We start from the raw sequence: 23,306 nt of genomic DNA, 5'->3' as shown, positions 1-23,306 counted from the left end.
ACCTTTGCTGCTAACTTCTTGTTAAAACAGGGATTCTGTCATTTTCATGGAATTTGGGTGAATTTATCTGTAAATTATTTGTAACTTCAAAAGACATTTTCGGGAAATTTGCCTTTAAGTTTTGGAGGGTTTGTTTGAAAATATTTCTTTTTTTTTTTGTTCTTTTTAAAAATTTTTGGGGCTTATTTTGCCTTTATTGGGATAGGACAACTGAGGGCAGACTTGAAATCTGGGGGGGGCACCAAATAGTGCTCAGACCAGGTTGACCAGAGCAGTGAGGACCACAGCCTCTGTAAATGAGCGCCTGCTCCACTCACTGAACCAAACTGGCACCCAGAAAAATATTCAGAGATGTATGTGGAATTTGTGAGGGAAATTTCATATCTGAATGTTCAGGCTTCATGATAAAGTTTCACAGAAATATTTGGGGAACATGACAAAACATTTTGGCGTACTTCTTATGGGATTCTTTAAAACATGTAAAAGAATTTTCACTGAAATTTTGAGGTAAATTATTTTCAAGTTTAGGGGATGTGTGTGGATTTTTGACTTTTAGTGTTAATGTTGTTGATGTTTGGCCTCAACCAGTCCTTGCTGCCCATGATCAAAATGACTCCCCAATCCGTCTCTCAATGACTAACACCACTCCTGACAACTGAAGACCCCGACAACTGACCAACTGGCCAACACTCAGCCAAAAATCTGACCCAGTGCTGCATTTTCTGCAGAAACAGGGTCTTCAGGAGATTTGTAGACAACATTTTTGGTTAAAACTAAATCCTGTTCAAAGACAAGGCCAAACTTTTAAACTTATCAGGTCCTACTGATCCCAAAAAATGTGGGAGAAACTAAAAATGCCTTCTAAAGAAAAGCTAAGGTCTCAGGAGGCTGTACTCTGTATGTGGTGTAAGTGGTTGACTGAGCAGCTCATTTGGCCTTTTCTACACCTGGAAATGCCTCCTGGAGCGCTGGAGTTCTGTGATACAAGGGTGAGCTTTGGCGTCAACACTCAGAACGGATGGCAATCAGCATGATTATCAAAAGTCAGGCTTCCAGTAACATTATGTCGTAGTCTTGGACCATGCAGCTTGTCCATGCCAATGAAAAACAAGCCATGTCTGTCACAGTGGCTCCAACATGACAACCACCATAACAAGACACATCTCAGTACAATGACAAAAGTTAAAAATTTCTTTAGCAGCATCCATGCTAATCTCTTCCTCCATAACTGCACCAGCTCTTGCTGCTGCTTGTTAACGTCACGCCTGCTGCTGCTGATTGGTCCTGTCACTTTCTAACCGGGCCAAAATGGTTCAGATGGGAGCTTTGCAAGATGGATTCGCCAGTGAAAAACAAGGAAATGGGCGTATCCATCTGCTTTGCAAGGTTATATGTAGAGCACATTAGCTAGTAAGTCAAAATCAAACAATGGGTAGGAAAAATACTTCTGTTTCTACCTTTTTCATTCCTAATACAAAAAACACCAAACTTGATTATGGGTAACATAAAACAACATGATAAAAAAGGGTCATACTAGCAATTTGACCTGACTTTGACTTGACACCGTAATATACAAAGACAGGAAAGAGACAGTAACACTGGAAAAATGTTAAATATAGGCAGTTTGAATTATTACAACCAAAAACAGGTGTGTTTTTTTTACCTAGGCAGCGGAAGGGAAACACAATGAAGGGGTGTGTCTGGCAGTGGCCCCAGCCTCTCTTACACCATGAAGGGATGGTGACGGGTCTTTTTGACTCCTCTATGTGGGAGATGGTAAGTGCTGGGTACACCTGGATGTGTGGGTACATAAAGAGAAAACAACGACAGGTAGAAGAATAGAAAGTTAAAGGTACTGGGAGGAATAATAAAGAGGGATAGGAGGGAGGGGGACACAGTCAGTCAGGAGGAGACTAAAGAGGGAAAGAGTCATGCAAAATATTCTCTAACTACTTATAAAAAGCTCTTGTCTAAAGCTATTGTTCAGCTTTTATATCTGGCTATTAATGTCTAAATATAGGCCAATAATTTGAAGCACAGACTCATAATGTGGTTAAATTAGAATAATGTCACACTAGAATGCTTTTTAAACAAATCTGATGGAAAAAAGGAAACATTTAGCATAAAAATGAGTCACAGATGCATAATGTGTCAGATAATCGCATTACAATCCATTCAGGATTATGTCTGCCGCTCTACAGCAAGGCCTACTTCAACCACCAGGTGGTGCTTGGTAGCCTTTGCTTCAAATGGAGGTGTGTATGAGGGTTACATTTCCCAAGATTCTCTCACAGAAGATTAAATAACATTATGTGAGAGTACATTGTTACAGGCATTGATCCAATTTTTTGTTTATCACTGTTCTTCGTGTTCTTGTTTTGTCTCCTGGAAGGTTGACCATCGTACCTCCTGACAGTAGGACAGGATTTCGCTAGGCTCTTTGAAGCAGCCCTGGCGGCCCTGAGCATCCGGCTCCCACTGGCCCGTCTGTAAGTTCACGTGCAACAGCGGATGGCCACAGAACATGGCGATCTGCGGCTCGGCCACCTGGACAACAGGCCCGTTCACCTCGGTCATGGCCAGACCCTGCAGAGCACAGGAAAGAGCGAGAGATAAAGAGAGACAGAGAGATGAGTGGTAAGTAGGAGTCAATACAAACAGTGGCACACAATACTGTGTTTGAAGCTGATCCAGGGAGGGTGGGAAAATGGATAAGTCCTAAATGCACTCCAGCACTATCCAACATTAGAGTATTTGTAAGGGTGCAAGAGAGAGAGAGAGAGCGAGATTGAAACTGAGAAGTGAGAATGTTGAGGAGGGAAAGAAAAGAGAAGCTCATGCAGAGGAAAACAGAATATTGAGTCTACACTTCAAGAAAGATTCATAAAGACAGAGAACGGCAGCACAACAGTTTAGGATGTCTAACACATTTTTTTCATCAAGACCCATATTCTGACATCTACAATTCTGGCCAATACCCAGTAACCCTAGAGTAATTAAAAATAAAGACACACAAACAAAATAACAAATTAGTCATACTACCATGTTCAACACATGATCCACAGATCCTATTTGTGAAGACAGCCTGTGATATTCAGTTGAAATTATAAAACAATTAAAGCAAATCTACATGAAAATGACATTAAAATTCATAATTTGTGGTAGCAAAAATAAAAGAAACAAAGCACTTATGTGTGAAAGCTAAGTATTTTTTGAACATGGTGGCAAAAACGGCACGATAGTGAAAATAAGAGTATAGAAATATTGCATATTTATAAAAGGAAAGGAATTGCATCTGATTGTAAAATTAAAACTTAGCATATGATGCAATATTGCATCAACATGAGAGTGAGAGTTAAAGAAATAATGCACATGATAGTGAAAGTAAAAGCAGATTTGCTAGTAAGACTTAACAAAATACTGCATTGATATGGTGTCAGTAAAAGAAATGCTGCACATGAAGGTTTAAGTAAAATATATTGTGCATGATTGTGATTAGAAAAGAAACACTGCATGTGACTGTAAAAGTGAAAGACATGCACATGATAGAGTCAATGGAAGCTATATTGCACATAATAGTTAAAGAAACCTTAATGATGCAGGTGGCATCGTTATGTCTGTAAAAGAAATATTGAATAAGATAATAAAAGTAGCAAAATACTGCATGTGATTTATAATATCTGTACAGAAATATGGTGGTAAAAGTAAACTCCGTATTGCATTGATAAAATACCTCCAGCAAAAGATATATTGCACATCACAGTAAAATTAAATGAAACGTAGGCATGAAGTATCGGCTAAATGTTAAATTATACTCTATATTGCATGTTGTATGATTTTTTCGGCAAAGGAAATATTGCATAAATATTACCCATGACCTGAAAGTGTCAGTAAAAGAAATGTTGCACATGATGGTATAGTAAATGAAGTATTGCATTGGTATTACGTGTCAGTAAAAGAAGACTGCACTTGACAGTAAAAGTAAACAGTACACATGAAACTGTCAATGAAAGATATATTGCACACAAGAGTAGAAATATATGAAATACGCAGAGTATCAGTGAAAGACAGTGTATGATTGACGATTGCTACAGTAATCTTAATACTGCAGGTGACACACTGATGTCCATAAAAGAAATATTGCACATTATATTACAAGTAGGTAGGGCTGGGCGATTATGGCAAAAATCAAAATCTCGATTAATTGAACTTTTTACCTCGATTACGATTGATGTAAGATTTTCTCACCCCCGTCCCTGACTCTGCTTGTGCTGTAGAGTTTTAAAGCAAATAATTGAAAGGAACATGCACAGATTAACAATTTATAGTTATTTCTTAAAAACAAAACACACATCAGGTGAAATTATTTTTTTAAGTTGCATTTTCCTAGAAAAGTGGAAAATAAACAACTGGTATTTTTGCAATCAAAATTAATTGTTTTTATACTATTGTATAAAAAGATGGAATTACAAGGAAAAAAAAAAAAATTAATAATTGACAGGGCAGGTTCATGTCGGTTAGAGGCTCTAAATGTCAGTTTTGATTGTTTTTCGATTAATTGCCCAGCCCAACAAGGAGGTAAAATATTGCCTGTAATATGATTATGGCAGTACAACAAATATTATACATGACAGTAAAATTAAATGAAATGCGCACATGAAAGTGTCAGTGAAGGATATATTGCATGATATTACAGTAAACTTAATATTTCATATTATATGATATTGCCAATAAAAACATATCCCATATGATGGTAAAAGTATAAGAAATGTTACACTTAATAGTATTGTAAATGGAATATTGCACTGATATAAAAGTGTCAGTAAAGAACGATGCACGACAGTAATAGTAACATTTTAAAAAGTTACCAATTATGCAGATTATATAAGTAAAAGGTACTGTATATTGTAAATATTGTAAAAGTTAACTTTATATTGCAAGTGACATCATAATGCCCATTAAGAAACACTGCACATTATAGTGCAAGGTGGGAAAATATCATTAATGTCATTAAAACAAATAGTGACATGATGGTAAAAGTTAACTCAAACTTTGCATTGATATGATGCAGCTAGTAAAGGATATATTGCATTAGATAGTAAAAGTAATATCATGTCATATTATATTGTCTGTAAAAGAAATATTGCACATGATGGCGTGAGTGAAAAATAATATTGCATATGACATGACAGTGTCATAAAGAATGCTGCCCATGACAATTAAGACAAGCAAAATGTTGCATGTGACATGCAGGTGTCAGTAAATACTGCATGTAATAGCAAAAGAAAGCAAAATATGCTTCTAACAGTCCAAGTGAAATAACACATTTAAACATATTTAACATATTGTTTAAATTATTTTTACACGATATTTGCGGGCGCTCTTTAGATGGGAGAAAGGAAGACATGCTGGGAATTGATCCTACAACCAGTGTGTCAAACAAAGCAATACATATGAGAATGATATCCAGATTTGCTCATTAATACTGCACACAGTAGGATTACACTAAATAACCATTATAGGTCAAAAAACAATGATCACTGACATTTTGTGTACTTGCCCTCTAGACCATCACTTCACTGTTTTTGTTTTTGAAGCTGTCACTTGATAATTTTCTAGATTTTTTGGCAGCATTTAAAGTTGATACCAATACTGGTATCAGATCTGAGCAATGCAAACAAAATCCAAAATAAAAATACCTGATTTTTTCCACTGGGGCTAAGGCTGGTAGGGGCACAGACAGCTAAAACATTGAAAAGATGTTCAATGGAGAGAAAAACAGAAAAATATAGTGGCATATGTAAAGACTGCTGTTCCTTCTCGTTTGCCCTCCTTCTCTTCCACCAGCCACCTTCTTGGATGTTGTTATTGATCATGGGATATGTTGCCTCTGCCTTGAGGAGGGCCCACGGGACCCCACATAGAGGAACAAACAGCAGCTAGTGCTAGGAGTCAGGTGTTAATACAAGCTCATTGAGCGGTGGGCCACTTCACTACATTAACACTCAGCATAGAAGCACAAAGAGAGAGAGGAGGGGGAGGTGAGGTAGAGAGGAAAAGGCTCTATAAACAGCTCAGTAAAGGACTTTATCTAAGGCAACAGGAAAAAAAAGGTAGGGAGTCCTCTGGATGAAAAGTACTAAAGTATGTGATGTTCCTGTGGATGTCTGCGTCACTGCTGGTGAAAAATAGTTACAAAGACTTGCAGAGTTTCCAGCAGAGATTTCAGAAAACATTGGTTTCCTCCTGCGTCATTTGACAGCAACATTCATGTCAGAGAACTAACATTATGTTTACTGTCCAACCCTGGATTTCATCAAAAAAGACATCCCACACCCAGGGGGCCCTATGTATATCACATATCCTTTCATCTGTGCTGACAGACAGAGAGATAGACTTTCTGACGACAGACAAGACCAGTGACGCTGAGCCAATTAGAACGAAGATGCCCAAAGGGAAGAAATGGAGGAGAGAAAATCTGGGAGAGTGACGCCTGATCAAAGGAAAGCCCCGCCATGGCCGACCCGAGCTCGAGTGTTTGAAGTCCTGATTAAAATTCATACAGAATAAAATAAATATATAAAAACACTTTGAGTAAATGTACAATAAATATAATAAGCCCTAAGCAGTCTGTGCATTATAATAACGCTGAAAGGAGTTTGTGTTTCTGCATGTCCAAGCAGATTTCTTACAATTTGCGGATCTACTTTTTATTACTGCTGACCACTTCCAAAAGAGCCATTTGATCCATGAATGCATTTACTTTCCTTGTAGGCCACTGTTTCTTTTATTTTTTTATCCAATTTATTCAAATATGTTTTCATATCAAATAGCAGAGTTTCCTAAAGTTGCTTAACAATGTAGTACATTGCAGTGGATCTCTTTTTTTTCTAAACCACTTCAAAACAAAGGGTGGTGTAAAGAATGATCCAGATTTTTATGTGTTCTTAAAAGTGATGTGATAGTTATACTGACAGTCTGACAGATCATCTGCGTCATCATAAAATAGTTTTCCCTTTACATGTGATTCATTGTCCATGAGGTTTACTGATATATTCTCATTTTGAAACATCGCTGTTTCACAGCCAATTCTTGAGCTCTGGCTGTCAGCACTTGTTGACACCTCTAGTGTGATAGATTACACATCTCAGAGAGGATTCAAGTCCCTACAAGTTCATGATCCTAGCACTAGTAAAGGAAAGGATACAATGGTGTCTGAGAAAGTATGTAAAATGTACTGTAATATCTATAATGACTGAAAAAATACTGCAATATCAAATCTGGGGGCTTGTGTGGAGTTTCCCATCATACCCTTGGGCAACGTGTTTAGATGTGTTCTATATGTGTTTAGTTGTGTTTGGATGTTGCCTGTTGTTCAGCGATCCCTGTTAAGATTTTTTGTTGTAAGACACACTTGCACCATGAGTGAAGTTATCCACCGAGTTAGAGTTACCAACTGTGACTTCTGGTACTACTATGGGTGCATAGTGCATATTCTTCATCAGTATGGATTGCCTTGCCACGAGGTTGACTCTTCATTTTGTTCTTGCCAGCAGAGACCAACGTTGCCACAGATTTTCAAGAGTTTCTGCAGCTCTGTCATATTTTAAAATATATTTAACACTTTCATAAGTGTGGTTTAACCATATGCACTTTGGATGATATCTTTAAAATTTAAATTAACACTGTTGCTGTGTATCTTACTCTATTATAGAGGTGTGACTTTACTTGAACAACCTGGTTGGAGATCTACACTATTGTAGTACTTGCCTACAAGTAAAGACAACACAGCAGATTTTTAGCAACACTGTATCGTTTATTTTAAAGGGGACATATTTTACCCTTTCAAGACAGGTTTATATTGTTCTCAGAGGTCCCCAAAACATGTCTGTAAAGTTTGTTGCTGTAAAACACTCTATTATAGGATTTTTGCATGTCTAAAAAGTCCTCTATTTCAGCCCTGCTCAGAACAAGCCATTCCGGTGTCTATGGCTTTAAATGGTATTAGCTGTCTGACTCCGCCCCTGACCACACCCCTCTAAGGAAACGGATGTGAAACGATACTTTTATCCAAAGTTAAGGACCTGACTGGGATTCAAACCATCAATCTCCAAGACCAAAGTCAGCAGGGTAACACACTGAGCTGTCCAGCATCTCAGCTGGCAGCTGAGGTCATTAAGTTAAAATCTGAGAACGGTTTGTTTCAGCACACGTTTTCTGAAAGGTGGAGAAAGACAAGGGAGGGGGGAATGGATTTTTCTGATACTTGAGGGGATTGTGGACAGGCCAGGGGCCCATATTTTTGTTAGAAAAGCCTGAAAAAGTGATTTTTGCATAGTATGTCCCCTTTAAATTGAAAGTAGGAGTTAGTCAGCAAATGATAAATGAATTTTAAGCCAGAAAACAGAGGCTTTTAAAAAGCATTTTAACTCCTATAAAGATGTGATTGGCCCCTGCTTGTGGTAAACTTTGTTTACAAGTAATGTGATCAGCAAAAGGTAAGTTCTTTAAAATCTATGTGGCTGCTGTAGCACTGGAGAAAGCATCATTATGTAGAGCCAGTTCATTTATAAAGTGCACTTAAATTAAGCATTATGGTTGTTTTCACCAATAAATCTAAACACTTTTTAAAATAAGTGATCACTATGCCAGCTTAACTATACCATTTATGACCTGAAAAAAGTCAAAAGTCATGCTTTCTTGGCTGTGTGCACATGATCATGTGAAGCCTTAGATGAGATGTTGGCCTTCTGTGGTACAGAGATGAGTGGGAAGCTGTCTTTTGTTTGCTCCCCAGTACATTGTGTAATGGTGTAATTTTATGAAACGAAGATTTGCATTGCTTATGAAAACAGCATTTCCTTGTTTCATAATTTTATATCTGATTTTTTTACTCAGTCAAAAAAGTCTGGGCTTGTATGTCGGTAGCTTCATGATTTTTGTTTAAGAGCAATAATTGTACTTTTTTTTTAAAACTATAACAAAGCACAGTAGGCCTACCCTGAATGACTCATAGGGAGTGAGTTGCATGCATGTAGTGGGCCTTTGTTTAAGAGCCACAGCTTGCTAGTGATTTCTGGGGAGTCTCTGGATAACAGATATTAACATTTAACTCTTATTCTGCTAGTTAAGGAATTCAAATGTTTTATTGTCTCTAAATGAAGACTGCCTTAATTGCTGGCTCTGCTAATATGGAGCTTTTTATTAGTTAACTGTAATGTTGGATAAGCTGCTGAAACTGCTGAAACAGTCCGTCTCGTGTAGCTGCTGAGCTAATGTCTACATAGACATATCTGTGATTCAGAGAAGGTCAGTGCAAAAAGAAAAAAAAAAAAAAAAAACATCCGGATATTTGAGAAGATAACCTGGCAGCTCCCCCTAGTCCGGCTCTCTCTTTCTGCCTGCTCTTCACTACTGCACTTGCAGAAAATCAATGCTGAGCGACTGCAACTGTATCGCCACATTCCCTCAATCAATAGTAGTCCATCAGGAGCCCAAGGCCCCGACCTCCTGCACGGCAATGCTGTACACCAAATCTCCAAACTGATCTGGGAGCAGATTAGATGTCCCTATCGTGATAACCTCTGTATAAAATATTGTCAAATTATGTGCTTCCCTGTTAGCGTGTTCCTGCACAGCTGCTTGTTTTTGACCCAGTTTGGAGTGTGATCACCACTCCTCCTGTGCTTCACAACTGCATCACATAAACACCAGCGAAAGGCTGATATCACAGACCCACTCTGGTCTGCTGCGTGAAGGCAAGACACTGTCTTTGTAGGTGTTTCTCACAGCAATATCCAATCTGTACACAGAACACATCAATACTATTATTATTCCACATATTTGGTGGACATCTATATGTGCAAAGTACATCACGTAGAATAGACCAGTTCTCAATACAGATGTGGGAAACTATTTAACATAATACTAGAGAGTCTGGGAAACATGTGGCAAGACTGTCCTTGAACTCAGACACGATGACAGAAGCCAAACTTCATTCCTGTGAATGATGAAATGTTGTGCTTGTTTAAAGATCAGCTTTTTGGTTTTATTTTCTGCCTATATTCCCTCAGTTTTAGTCATATGACAATTTAGGATAATTGATGTAGATATAATTAAATTCACATGGTGCATTTCTACCTAGTGGTCCAGTTTGCAATTATTTACCATACGAGACTGGACTGTGCCAAACTTGACAACTTGATAAAAATGCACCTTAACAGCTCCTTTTTGCTGGTTTTTAAGACCTAAGATGCAGAACTAATGCAACTGATAAAATTTCCTCCGCCGTTGCTAAACTTTGTGTTTTGACTTAGTGTTTTTTTCAAACAGCTAACTCATCTGTGTGCAAAAAGAAATAATAATCTGGAACAGAAAATGACTCCACATCATACATGACAATGACTCAGCACTGTCTTTGTGAGTTTTAGATCTTCATTTCTAACAGTCTTTTCAAAACATGGCATTTATTTGCGAAGTAACTTCCTTATTCAGAGTTAAAATAATAGGACATAAGAGAATATGCTTTAGGACTGAAGGGTTTCCACAACTGTGACTTGTCAATCTGGAATCTAGACAGATTTGAAGACACAGGCAGTCAAACTGATAGTCCCAACAAAGTCTGCAGTTGCAGCAAACTTTTGAGCATAAAACTCAGTGCACAAGTTAGCACGCTCTCTTGATAAACTTGGGAGATGAACACAGTAATCATACTTGTAAAGGCCACCCAGAAGTTAAATTTGAAAATAGATCAATGGGAAAACCAAACACTGCTTTGTGGGTTTTACATTGTACTTTGCCAATACATTCTAGTAGCATTATCCAATCTGTAGTCAGAATGCAAAAGTCTTTCACTTTCCTGGGTTGCTAGATATTTGGTGTTTACTGGAATATTTCTGTAAAAAATGAGCCAAGCAGAATAGACCAATTGTTATTAAATTCAAGGGAACCCATAAAACTTGGTGCTGAGGAATCTGGGAAGCATGTCGCAAGGCTGTAATTACCAGAAGTCACGCAAGGACAGAGGTCTGATTTCAGTCGTGAGAATGATGTTGAAACACTGAGCTTCTTTGAAGAACAGTTTTTGTGTTCTTATATTCTGTGTTTATTTCATCAGTCTGTACAGCAATAAAATACCAGAGATTGACCATAATATTACGAGGGGAAGGGTAAAATGCCACCTAACTACCAGAGATCTGCCAAAATGTTACAAGGTCTTACTTCATAGTTAATTTATTACTAATAGGTAAACACTTAATATTACCACATTTCTTGGTTAATACTTGTCAAGTTCAGCTTATTACTAATTACCACCTTATTCTTGAGAAATGACTTAATAATTACACTTATCACTGTAAAATTACTAGATAATTATGGCCCACTGAAATAAAGTGTTACAAATATAAATAAATAAATAATAAATGATAAATACTGAACAGTAGTTCATCATATGGTTATAGGGATGCACAATATTATTGGCATGATATCAGTATTGGAAAATATTAGCTTAAATAGTGAATCATTGGTATCAGCAGATATGAACATTTCTGCTATTATTTTGGACTTAAAAACCTGCCTGTATCAGCTGTAAATGTTGGCCAAATGAAGGAATAAGTTAAAGGAGATTAATGCTGGTTCAACACAACTATGCCAGCTAAAGTCTTTTTCTTTACTTATCAACATTCCTTACATTTATAATTGTGTTTTAAGGACTAAAACGTGTTAATTTGTTCATCCTCAAACTTTAAATCATGTGTTTCTTAGTGCAGCAGTTTTAGCATAGCAGCTACTGGAAACAATCCAATATTGTGCATCCCTACATATGGCAGTTATTGGAAGGTGTGCTGCTGCATCAGCTGAGGCACTAGTGAGGAAACACATGTCTGATATTTTTGGACACATGGATATTTGACTAGTTGAATCGCCATCTGCAGACATTCATCTCACTCTAGATTACACACATTATGCCTGTAGACATACTCAGAGGCCGGCATTCACCAGTGCTCACCAGCGGACCAATCACAGGGCTTGCAGTGTGCATTGTTTTAAAGTGCAGCTATATTTTTAAGGATCTGCACATGATCAGCTACATGTGGAGGCCTCTGGGTTTCGGGAAGCTATTGTGTAGATTTGATGGAGAAGCATAAATCCGGCTTTGGTGAACAGTTGGCTGTGGAAATTCAAGCAAGATCTGATTTACCATACGAGACTGGACTGTGCCAAACTTGACAACTTGGTAAAAACGCACCTTAACAGCTCCTTTTTGCTGGTTTTTAAGACCTAAAATGCAGAACTAATGCAACTGATAAAATTTCCTCCGCCATTGCTATACTTTGTGTTTTGACTTAGTGTTTTTTCAAAGAGCTAACTCATCTGTGTGCAAAAAGAAATAACAATCTAGAACAGAAAATGACCCCACATCATACATGACAATGACTCAGCACTGTCTTTGTGAGATTTAGATCTTCATTTCTAACAGTCTTTTTCAAAACATGGCATTTATTTGCAAAGTAACTTCCTTATTCAGAGTTAAAATAATAGGATATAAGAGAATATGCTTTAGGACTGAAGGGTTTCCACAACTGTGACTTGTCAATCTGGATAAGAAAAAGCTCAGTGTATTCACTCATTTAAATGTTATCACCTCTGGCTGAAAAACACATACTGGCCACAGACAGATTTGAAGACACAGGCAGTCAAACTGATAGTCCCAACAAAGTCTGCAGTTGCAGCAAACTTTTGAGCATAAAACTCGATGCATAAGTTAGCTAGCTCTCTTGATAAACTTGGGAGATGAACACAGTAATCATACTTGTGAAGGCCACCCAAAAGTTAAATTTGAAAATAGATCACTTTCCTGGGTTACATGATATTTGGTGTTTACTGGAATATTTCTGTAAAAAATGAGCCAAGCAGAATAGACCAATTGTTATTAAATTCATGGGAACCCATAAAACTTGGTGCTGAGGAATCTGGGAAGCATGTCGCAAGACTGTAATTACCAGAAGTCACACAAGGACAGAGGTCTGAGTTCATTCGTGAGAATGATGTTGAAACACTGAGCTTCTTTGAAGAACAGTTTTTGTGTTCTTATATTCTGTGTTTATTTCATCAGTCTGTACAGCAATAAAATACCAGAGATTGACCATAATATTACGAGGGGAAGGGTAAAATGCCACCTAACTACCAGAGATCTGCCAAAATGTTACAAGGTCTTACTTCATAGTTAATTTATTACTAATAGGTAAACACTTACTTAATATTACCACATTTCTTGGTTAATACTTGTCAAGTTCAGCTTATTACTAATTACCACCTTATTCTTGAGAAATGACTTAATAATTACACTATAAAATTACTAGATAATCAGGGCCCACTAAAATAAAGTGTTATCTAAAATTTTATTTCTGTGAAACTGAAACTAATTGAAACGAATTACTAAATATATGTGTAATTCTTATTTTCATATTTAAAAATAGCAAAAAGTGTGACTTGCTTTCAAAGAAGTATTTTTTCCCTGATTGCTCTGAAGGTGTTTAGCAGGCATGTTGGCTACTTACAAAATAAATAAACTGCCAAAGAAAAAGTCCCCTGATATGAATGATGAGGCTCCTGTGGACAGCTAAAAGTAGTTTTCACTGCAGAGAATTAATTTAATTCTCTTGTATTTTTAAACAGTTTGTATTCATGTTTTAATCTATTATTAATAGCTGTAATTCCTAAACCGAGATCCCCGTGCACACCCCAGGTTGTCAGGTGCTGGTTGGTAGCAAGTCTGAGGTAAACAAAAAGAAAAAATTCGCTGCACACTACTAGCTGTAATTCCTGTTGGATGCATTGGGGTAAATTTCCCTTTTCCATGCCAGAGACACTTTAAAGTTTAAACTTTTGTGTCGTGATCACAGCAGTCCCTCTGAAGCACACTGATCCAGCTGGCTTCACAGAAAGGCCTTAAAATCTGTCAACAATCATGATCTGCTCCCACAAAGAACAAAAAGCCAACCATTTTCTACAATTCAGTGAGAAAATTCTGAAGTGTACTGGAGCATCTACCGCATTAAGTGTTCAGTCATGGAGAGGGAAGTTCAGAGGTTGGTAAAGAGGTGCTGTTCAACCACCCTGAGTTTCACATATCATGTCCTGGTGCTGATGAGGCTAAACAGGCAGACAGCCCAGAGGTCTGACAGCTCCCCACTGCAGAGCACGCTGCATCATTAAAAAATGACCCGGTGATATTAACGCATCGATAGGCTTTCTGACTTTTTCACCAGGTTCTTTGCCTCTGTTCTCCCATGATAATCTCCTCCTCTCTGCCTGCATACTGTGCTGCCTCACTTTGTATCACTGAGTACCTCCACAGTCACCACAGCAGAAAACATCACAAGGAAACTAAGTGATCCCACAGAGCCATGAACAGCTGATGCAGACAGAACACAGGTTAATTACAGTCCCAAATCCATCCTTCTTCTATTTAAACTATGATGTATTGTTGGAAGGTACCCAAAATAAGAGCACACATCAGACATAATTGCGCAACATAAATGCTCCTGTCAGTGAGGGCCAGGTTCAGGCCTGGGCAGTACATTTACATGTTCCTCCAGCAGCTTCCGCCATGTCCTAATTAAATTTTTAGCACCTGTTCCACCCTTATGTTGCAGGATGACTTCATCCTCTGTAATGATGCAATCTCCTGGCCCTGGCAGGCAAGCCGGAGCGGTAAAGGCGGAGAGGAGGAGCCCACCCATCATTTGTCACCTTTTGTAAGAAGCATGCCATTAATGCATTAGGCACTTGGCGTAGATGCAGGACTTTTAGTGCTGATGAGCAGGAAGCTAAATGTAATGAATACAACCACAAACATCAGGGCTGTTAATCACTTGATCATTTCATTGCCTCAGAATCTTCCTCTATCTGGAAAGAATTTGTCCTGCACTTGCTTTTAATATCTCACATTCTCTACATTTTTTAAGCTGAATGTTTTTAGGACAAACATATACACAAGTACACAGTTTCTGGGCAAGGATATGATGTAGGCAGATTAATACTTGAAGTCATCAGACCCCTGAGAAGCTAATCCAAAGGTTCTTACATTTTTTTTTTCTGTTAATATCCCTTTGGAAGAGGAAATGTTATGATTCCTCCCACCCAAACAAGATGATGACCAAAAGTACCAAGCTTAACTTAAGTAAAATACCAGTAAGATTTTCAACATTCATTTTATAATAAATTAAAAGCAACCATTTACTCTTTCTGGCTACATTATCTACTCTATATCTGCTTTTAATCCTATCATATCATTTACCCCTGATGATGTGTCGGAGACCGCCTGGCAGTTTTAGGGCCCTTGGGACATCCACAGCTTGACCAGGGGCTCATGGTAACCTAAAACCCGCCTCTAGGTACCCTAGGCCATGCTTACTTGCCACATCCATCCCTTATTCTGCCCTTAACATGCAGATGTTTTTATTTTTCTACAGGTGATTTTCCCATGCCCCTGGTAATATGCAAGGACAACCAGAGCACAACCAGGCTTGTGTCAGTTCACCTTCTTGCCCCATGGTGCCCTCAAGCAACTTACTGCACCTTCCTTCAGCCTCAATTGTCGGCCCAAACATGCCTAGAAGTTCTGCATAGTACAGTATATGAAAAATTATGTCTCCACATGCCCACCTGCTTGTATGAATAAAGAAAGACATTTTAAAAATGGGCCTCAAGGTATGTGCATTTCAGATTGTGCATGGTCTGCCGTGGTTTTATGTTTTTTAAGTCTGGCAGACTTTTAAGATATAGTGATCTGGCCAGGTGTGAACAGCAGTGCTTACAGCAGAGATGTCCAAGCTTTATCCACTGAGGGACACATACAGAAATACATAAGGGTGGTGGGGCCACTCTTATATATTTCCCTTATATACTGCACCTTGAGGATAGTAAGGTCAGTAAAACAAATATATTGTTGGTTCAGATATGCTTAGTGATTAAGAATGCTCAAATGGCTAGTTAATGGCAACAAGACAAAAAGTAAATCACCCTGGACTCTGGTTGGCCCTGGCTACCACTGGCTACGCCCCTGGGTGTTTTAAATCAAGATATTGTTTTTGTTTTGGTTGTCAAGATTTTAAACCATTACAGAAAAGTCTCAATTTAGTCACAAAAAAACAATGGATCAATAAACTCTTCCTGTCAAACTGTTTGTTTACAGAATTAACATGGTAGCACCATTTTTCACTCAAACTAAGGAGTACAACAAAGTCAAGCACAAGCTTCATGTTTAAATATGGGCCATATTTCACTTTATTATTAGGGCCAGGTAAAATGGACTGCAAGCCACATTTGGCCCAGGACACCCCTGGCTTAGAGCTTTAGGGTCATGATCTGCCAACCCAGGACAGACTGCTGCATCATGTAGGCTGTTCCAACTCTCTTTCTGTCTTTCACAGTTGGCACTGATGAGCAGTTGTCATACAGACATGATCAAATTAGCTTCTCTCTCACCCCTTTCCCCTCTGGTCATACTCACTGCACACTACACAGATGAATCAGTTTAACATCAGATACGGCTGGTGTTGGCTCTATTTACAGACACTGGCAATCAACCAAATAATGTAGAATGAACAGACATCACTTACCGAAATTTAACTGATATGTTCAATCAATTTTATATTGGCATCAGGTATATTTAGCTCCTGAATCAAATACAGGATTTCTTAAAGGGCAGAAGAAGTGACCAGTCAGACAAACTCTGCTCTGTTTTCAGGGTCGAACATTAAAGAATAATTTTAGTAGAAGTCTGAAAAAACTGGGCTGACACCTTCTAGCCATTAGTCGATTGGTTGGTCGATGAAACCTCATCTGAACAAGATCCCATTGGTCAGTAAGTTGCTTGTGCATGTGCCTGGGATGGAGGGCACGGTGGAAACAAGAAACAGCAGGAGCATGCAGCTAAGTGAATGTGCGAGATGAGAAAGACCACAGGCAGGTGAGTGGCCAATCAGGGCAGAGAGAGGGACACAAAGTCACAAACAGCAGTTTTTTGAATAACTTAAAAACAACACATCTTCAACTCAACACAAAGATGTGAAATGTTTGATGTTTGTACTAAAGTCATGCTGGCATGTTGCCACTCTTTTCTGTAACAGCCTGCTTCCCCTGCTTGCAAATATGTTGTATTAAGTCCCTTTATCATCTCATTAAAATGTACACATTGGCGCTAGAGTCTATTAGAGACAGACAGAGAGCAGAGAAGACAGATAGTGACACAGTGCTTGCTTGAACAAGTGGTCCTGTTAATAGTTATTATCATAAATTAAGATTTTAAAAAAAGTACATTTAACCAAATTGCAGAGTGAGAGGTTGCTGAACATGAAGCAGCTTGGGTTTTGGGGCCTTGCTCAACAGTACCTTGGCAGTACTCTGGAATCTCTCCAACAAGCAGATTAGTTTCCAGATTTGGTCCAACCCAGACATGCAAATAGAAGGAAAAGAGCCTCTGCTATGGTAAATAGCCAATAATAGTTTGGGATTTTGGAGTGGCATAGAGGTTAACCAATCAACCCCCGGCCACACCTCTTCCCACCACCCCATCATGCTACCCTCATAAAAACTTGGATTGCCTCTGATTGGGATTACAACATAAATTGGCACACTTCCAACACTAGCAGTGAGCACACCCAGGTACTAAAAGGCCTGGTGGATTCACAGCCCCATGCATGTATGAAACACACAAACATATTCACACAAACCGACCCTCCTGAGCATGGCTTTGTGCCCCTCTGTGGCGCAGATGGTTGAATAGTGGGTGTCTTCCTGCTCTCTGGGCCCCTCCTTCACTGTTTCTCTTTATTTTCCCTCCTTCCACCTCCTCTCCAGGCCTCCCTCCACCCATCCAAATCTGCCCTATCCTTGATAACCCTCTTGTCTCCCTCTCCCTCCTAACAGCTTTCACACACTGCCTGACACTCTGCTGTTTGGCCTCTTTACCCCTCTCGGCCGGTGCTAAATGGCCAGATAGATTTGGGAGCATTCATCATTGTAATCATGTTGCTTAATTATTCATGGGCTCCATCAGGCCTCTTCCTGGTGTGGCATGTTCTTATTAGAGAGGAGCAACATTAGTGCACCAGACTCTCATGATACAGAGGGTACAAAGAAGGATAGAGGAGGCTAGCTCTGCACATTGACACTCATTATTCTACATCACAGACTAATGGCTAATTGAAGCCATTAATTTTCTATTAAGAAAAGACTGATGGGCAAAGTGGGAAACACAGCATTGTGCTTGATGTAACACTGTATAGCTTTCCTCTGTAAACCACATACAACCACTTGGTGACTTATTGAATAAGAAACTTAAATTGTAATGTAAATAATTGATCACCCCCCATTATGACCGAGTTTGTATTTTTGATAGAGATGTGCAAATGTGGCTGCTGTTCTCTAACTCAGACTTCATCAACCCAGATTACAGCGGTCCAGCCTCCAGCTGGGCACACTGGGAGCAGATGGCTCCATAATCACCAGGGTTCATCACGGACTACAACAGCAGCCAAAACCAGCTCCCAAAATTTGATTTGATTTCAAGTATTGCTTGAAATACAGAACATGTCAGATGGCTTCACTGCGAGAGACCCATTGATCTGAAGGCAGGCAGTGCCAACTGTGTCATGATGGTGGTTATTTTGGAGTCTGATTATTTAGTAATGCTCCACTAGGGTCTGTTTATTTAAAGCCTGAGTCTCTCATTTTTCTCACTGTTTTGGTCTGCATTTTTACAAACAGAAGATTGCGTGATTGCATGATTTGTGCGTAACATCAAATCATATCACAATGTATTGGTATCATTCCATACTTCATTTTATCATATTGTCATTCTATTACACTGAATGCAATTGAAATTTATCATATGTTATGGCATTATATTGTACTGTATGGCAGCATTCCCAGCTGTATTGTATTAATTCATATTATATCTTATCACTTAAATCATTGTTTCTTATGGTAATGCACTGTGTTACATCTCATTATGTCACCCTGTATTTTACTGTCATGCCCTATCATATTGTATTGTATCATATCATACACTGCAGTTGAGGGAAAAGGTAAGACTTATTCCTCTTATCTGTAAAAGTTACCATCTCCATGTGGAATCACATGACCCTCCTTGCGCACATATTCCCCTGATTTACAATAGCACCCAAAGGACTCTACAGAAACCCCACATCCACAGAACCAAGCCCTCACCAGCCTCAACTAGGACCCACATGAATATAAACTTAGCACAAAAAGTAAGGAAATTTGAGTTTGGTAGATTATTTCTTTGTTGTAACAATGCTTCCTGGCAATAAATCTTATACCGTTGGAAAGCCTGTTTATTACCCTTTTAAATGGTGCCACATTTGTAAGGAACATGCATTTGTGGGATGAGCAGCAGAGCTGAGTATGTAGGTTGTGCCCATGAAAAATTTGCCAAATCTTCTATCTTCTTTTTGTGCAAAGTTTAGATTAATATCATCTTCACATCTATGCTCCTCTCTTCCTTTCTCTCTTCCACGATAAAACACACTTCATAACACACACACACCTGAATTTAAATATTATTGCTAAATCATACATCATGCCTGTTCAACCAGCACAGGCATAAAAAGGAGCTTGCGAGAATGAAAGTGAGTGAGGAGGTCAGATTGTCTGGTAAGTGAAAATATTCATGTCGCTTGATTTCAGCCATCAAGTTAGCACCATCGTTAGCATAACCCCATCAGGCAAGCTAATTTCTCATTCACTTCTCTACTTGTTTGTAAGTTTGTTGACAACTGAGTGAAATACCAGATGTGGCAGAAGGATGCCCCTCCCCTCTCGCATCTTTGGGCACTCGCACACACCTGATTTGAAACACAGGTGAAGCTAGTTATCTGCACTAATAACGAAAAAAAATCAAGTAAGTAAACTTCTTTATTTGCATGATGTGTGAATAGGTGATAATCTGTAATTGGGGTGAACACAGCATTAACGCTACAACGATATAAAATCACAGAGCAGTTTATCTCAATACAGTTTATTGTTAGCCAATGTCACTACCTTCATTAAAAGTTATTAGCCTGCTACATGCTGTGTTTTTGTTCATTGTGAGGTAATTTTTCCAGATCTATCACCACAGTGGCCAACAGATCATTTAAACTATCCTAAGTAAGAGATTTGAGCCAAAACATGGACTTCCGTCTCTCTTCTCTGGCACAGAACCAGGCAGCTGTGCTCTGACCAGAGTTCAGCATAAGGTCAGGGGGCAGGCTAATTGCCGGAGTGCTTATCTATTTTACACTTGAACCAGATGCAGCAGAAACAAACATCTTACCTACTGAAGTTGTATTTTCATCCATTTTTCACTTGTCTTTAGCCCTGGATGATTAAAAGAAGCAGACTGTGACTGTCTCTCTAAAAGCAGAAACCATATAATCCCTCCTGTCTGTAAGAACCATGATGCTAAAGTTCAACAAAGTGTCTAATGAAAGACATGTTCTATTCCTGCCAAGTCTGTCACAATAAAAGCCTCCAATGTTAATTGTCACTGAAGACTTATTATGAAGAGCAACATCAGGAAAAGGGCATGTTTTCAGCAGCAACTTAACACCAAAGATGATGAAAGATGAAATTGAGACCTTTTAGCTCAAAACTGTCAGCCTTTCCCAACATATGTGTGATTGTTTCTCTGATGGCTTAAAAAAGAGAGTTGTAACACAGCAGCATAGCAGACAAGATGATTCCTCCAGTCTGGTTGGAGCACTTTTGAAAATTTGAGGACTATATTTCTTGTGCGTGGGTGTGGCTTCGGCTCATTCAACTGACACGCCCACAGCATCCTAGAGCAGATATTTCTGCCTCATTTTTCATGATACTGAAGCTTAACTTTATAATCTTAGAAATGTTTTTCATGACTGAAATTTGGCCTGATGGTCATAATACAGTGGCCTGTCATACAGCAAACCTAAAAAACATATTTTTTTTAATCACTTGACAGGGACTTTAAGACAACAGGATTAGACCTGCCTCTGCTGACTGCACTGTCTGATCTCCTTGCTGTTTGACTCTGTGTATCCTGTTCAGGATGCTGTCTCTTTGATCAGTGAACAGGTTTGCTTGTTATTTTCATCCAAAGTGAGAACCTTATCAGTGAAAGCTTTGCAAATAACCAAAATCAGAGGTTGCTCCATCTAACCGAGATACTGTTGCTGTTAAAGACTAACTCTATGACCCCTGCTCTGTTGTAAAGCAATCTAAAGACTCAAAGCTTGCCATGACTGACTGTCTATTTGTACATTTCAAATTAGTCTGCATGAAAATAGAAGTTGATCTTTATTTCCTGTGATCTTTTCTTTCATATAGCCTGCCTTTCATCAGCATCCGGGTATTAATCTTTCAAAAATGCCTGATCCAATAAGAACATAACAGGAAACTCCCACGGACATAAATTAATTTCATGTGAGGTGTTCCCATCTTTATGGAAACGTCGTATTCAGAATGAAACAAGCAATTGTGATACTTTAGTTGCATTGAGTAGGCTGACAATGTATGTCTGTCTCTCTGTTCCACCTACATTTTCTCTGAGTCACACCACACTGTGAATGTTTTCACCCTGAAAAAAAGAAAGAAAAACAAAGAGGATTGGCCATTTTCACTACCCTGTCTCTACTGTATAACTCTGCCGCCTCCTGCAGATCTGTGGGAGCCAAATCACCGTGTAATAATGTCTCATAAAAGCAGCCAGGAAAACAGCCTGAAATCATGAAATATTAATAATTCCGAGCTTCATGCTTCCATGTAGAAATGACTTCATCTTCTTGGAGCATTGTTGATGAATTTCTGCTGTTACATAACATGGCTGAACCTCCTTCACGGCAAAGCCACACAACATGGGAAAGCCAACATGTGATGCCAAACAGTGTGTGCCTGCAGATATGATTTCAGGCTGAAGAGCTACCTCAGGGGGATTGAAGGAATCAAAGGCTTAGTGGAGATTTGAGCAGTGCAGGTCCAGCTGAAAACATCCTAATGTCAACACAAATGCCACTGAATCAGGGATTTTCTGCAGGCAGATTCTGATTGACACAATGCAAACAAGCTCTTCATTGTATTTAGACGGTAAATATGCTCCAAAGGCTTGAGTCAAATCAAGGACTCAAAGGCTCAAAATTCTTTTGTCGGGAGCGTTTTTTGAAAGATGAAATGTTTGACCTCTTACACATTGTTTTCCAGACGCCTTTTCCCTCTTGTGATTCTCAACTTCATGGTTCCACTCCATCATCATTAGACTGAGACTTGAACAGAGGAAGAACAGAATCCAAATTAGTTTGGGGTGTTAAGAATGAGCGTCCCTCATTTGAATGATGGACAGAGCAGCTTTGAGCTGATCCCTTAAATGTGTAATCCACTCTGGAACCACATCTTACACTCAGCAGGTTAATGGAGATTAGGAGGTAAAACGATTTTCAATTTCAGACTGGGAACAACATATATTTCCTTATAATTTCATATTCCAGTGGAAAGAGTTATGGCGTATTTCATACAGCAGGAGACACCGACAGCAGAATGCCCTTGAGCAAGATGTAAGCAGATTAAGGCAATCTTAAAGCCTAAATGAGGGCTTGTTTAGGTTAAAGGACTGTAATAATTGATCCACTTAAGGACAGACTGTCTTTCTACAGTCTCCCTGACAAACAGCAGGCAGCAGCCAGCATCAATAACATCTGACGCTTCTTTTTGCTTCCTTTTTATCCCACACTCTGGGCCTCTGCTGCCTCTCACACCCCTCTCTCTGCCTTTGACTCTTCTCTTTTTGCAGTCAGTCTGTGCTGAAGTCTTTCTTCCTGGGAATTCTCCTTCAGATTTGGATGTCATCTCTCCCCCAGTTGTTTTGCTTTCTTGTCATGTTCTGCACTTTCTGAATATTGAACATGTTGTTTAAAGACCACATGATGTGCTTGGTTCATTTCCTGAAACAAACAGCATCTCAAAATATAGTTTCACAGGGCTAAGACCTCTTATTCTTCATGTTTAGTAGTAAATATAAATTAGGTTCAAATCTGAATTCATCTAATTTGCATTCTTTTTAAGAGTCCCTTGGGCCACGGATGCATTTCATTCATATGCATCCATCCAACAGCAGAAATATGTAAATGTGAACCAGATAATCTCTTCTGTCTTGTTTCTTCTGTGTTTATGTTCAGAGATATTCTGATACCACTTTTTACTACTCAATACTAATAACAAAACATATCAGCACATACAGAGTGGATCTATGACTCCAGCAGGAATAAAAT

General features: G+C 38.8%; 1 protein-coding gene across 3 annotated transcripts in view; it reads right to left on the bottom strand.

Moving 5' to 3' along the window:
• aplp1 (amyloid beta (A4) precursor-like protein 1) overlaps positions 1–23,306 on the bottom strand; it is a 67,140-nt gene that overhangs the window by 21,120 nt on the left and 22,714 nt on the right. For all 3 annotated transcript variants that reach the window (XM_041793123.1, XM_041793120.1, XM_041793122.1), the window contains exons 2-3: positions 2,407–2,586; positions 1,664–1,793 (exon numbers count right to left, since the gene is read on the bottom strand). In XM_041793123.1, coding sequence (XP_041649057.1) covers positions 1,664–1,793; positions 2,407–2,586 — 310 coding nt within the window. The remainder of the gene's footprint in view (positions 1–1,663; positions 1,794–2,406; positions 2,587–23,306) is intronic.

This window comes from Cheilinus undulatus, linkage group 8 (assembly GCF_018320785.1).
Source record: "Cheilinus undulatus linkage group 8, ASM1832078v1, whole genome shotgun sequence".
NCBI classification, from domain to species: Eukaryota; Metazoa; Chordata; class Actinopteri; order Labriformes; family Labridae; genus Cheilinus; species Cheilinus undulatus.
Note: the sequence above shows the minus strand (reverse complement) of the source record. Positions and strands in the feature narration are given on the sequence as shown.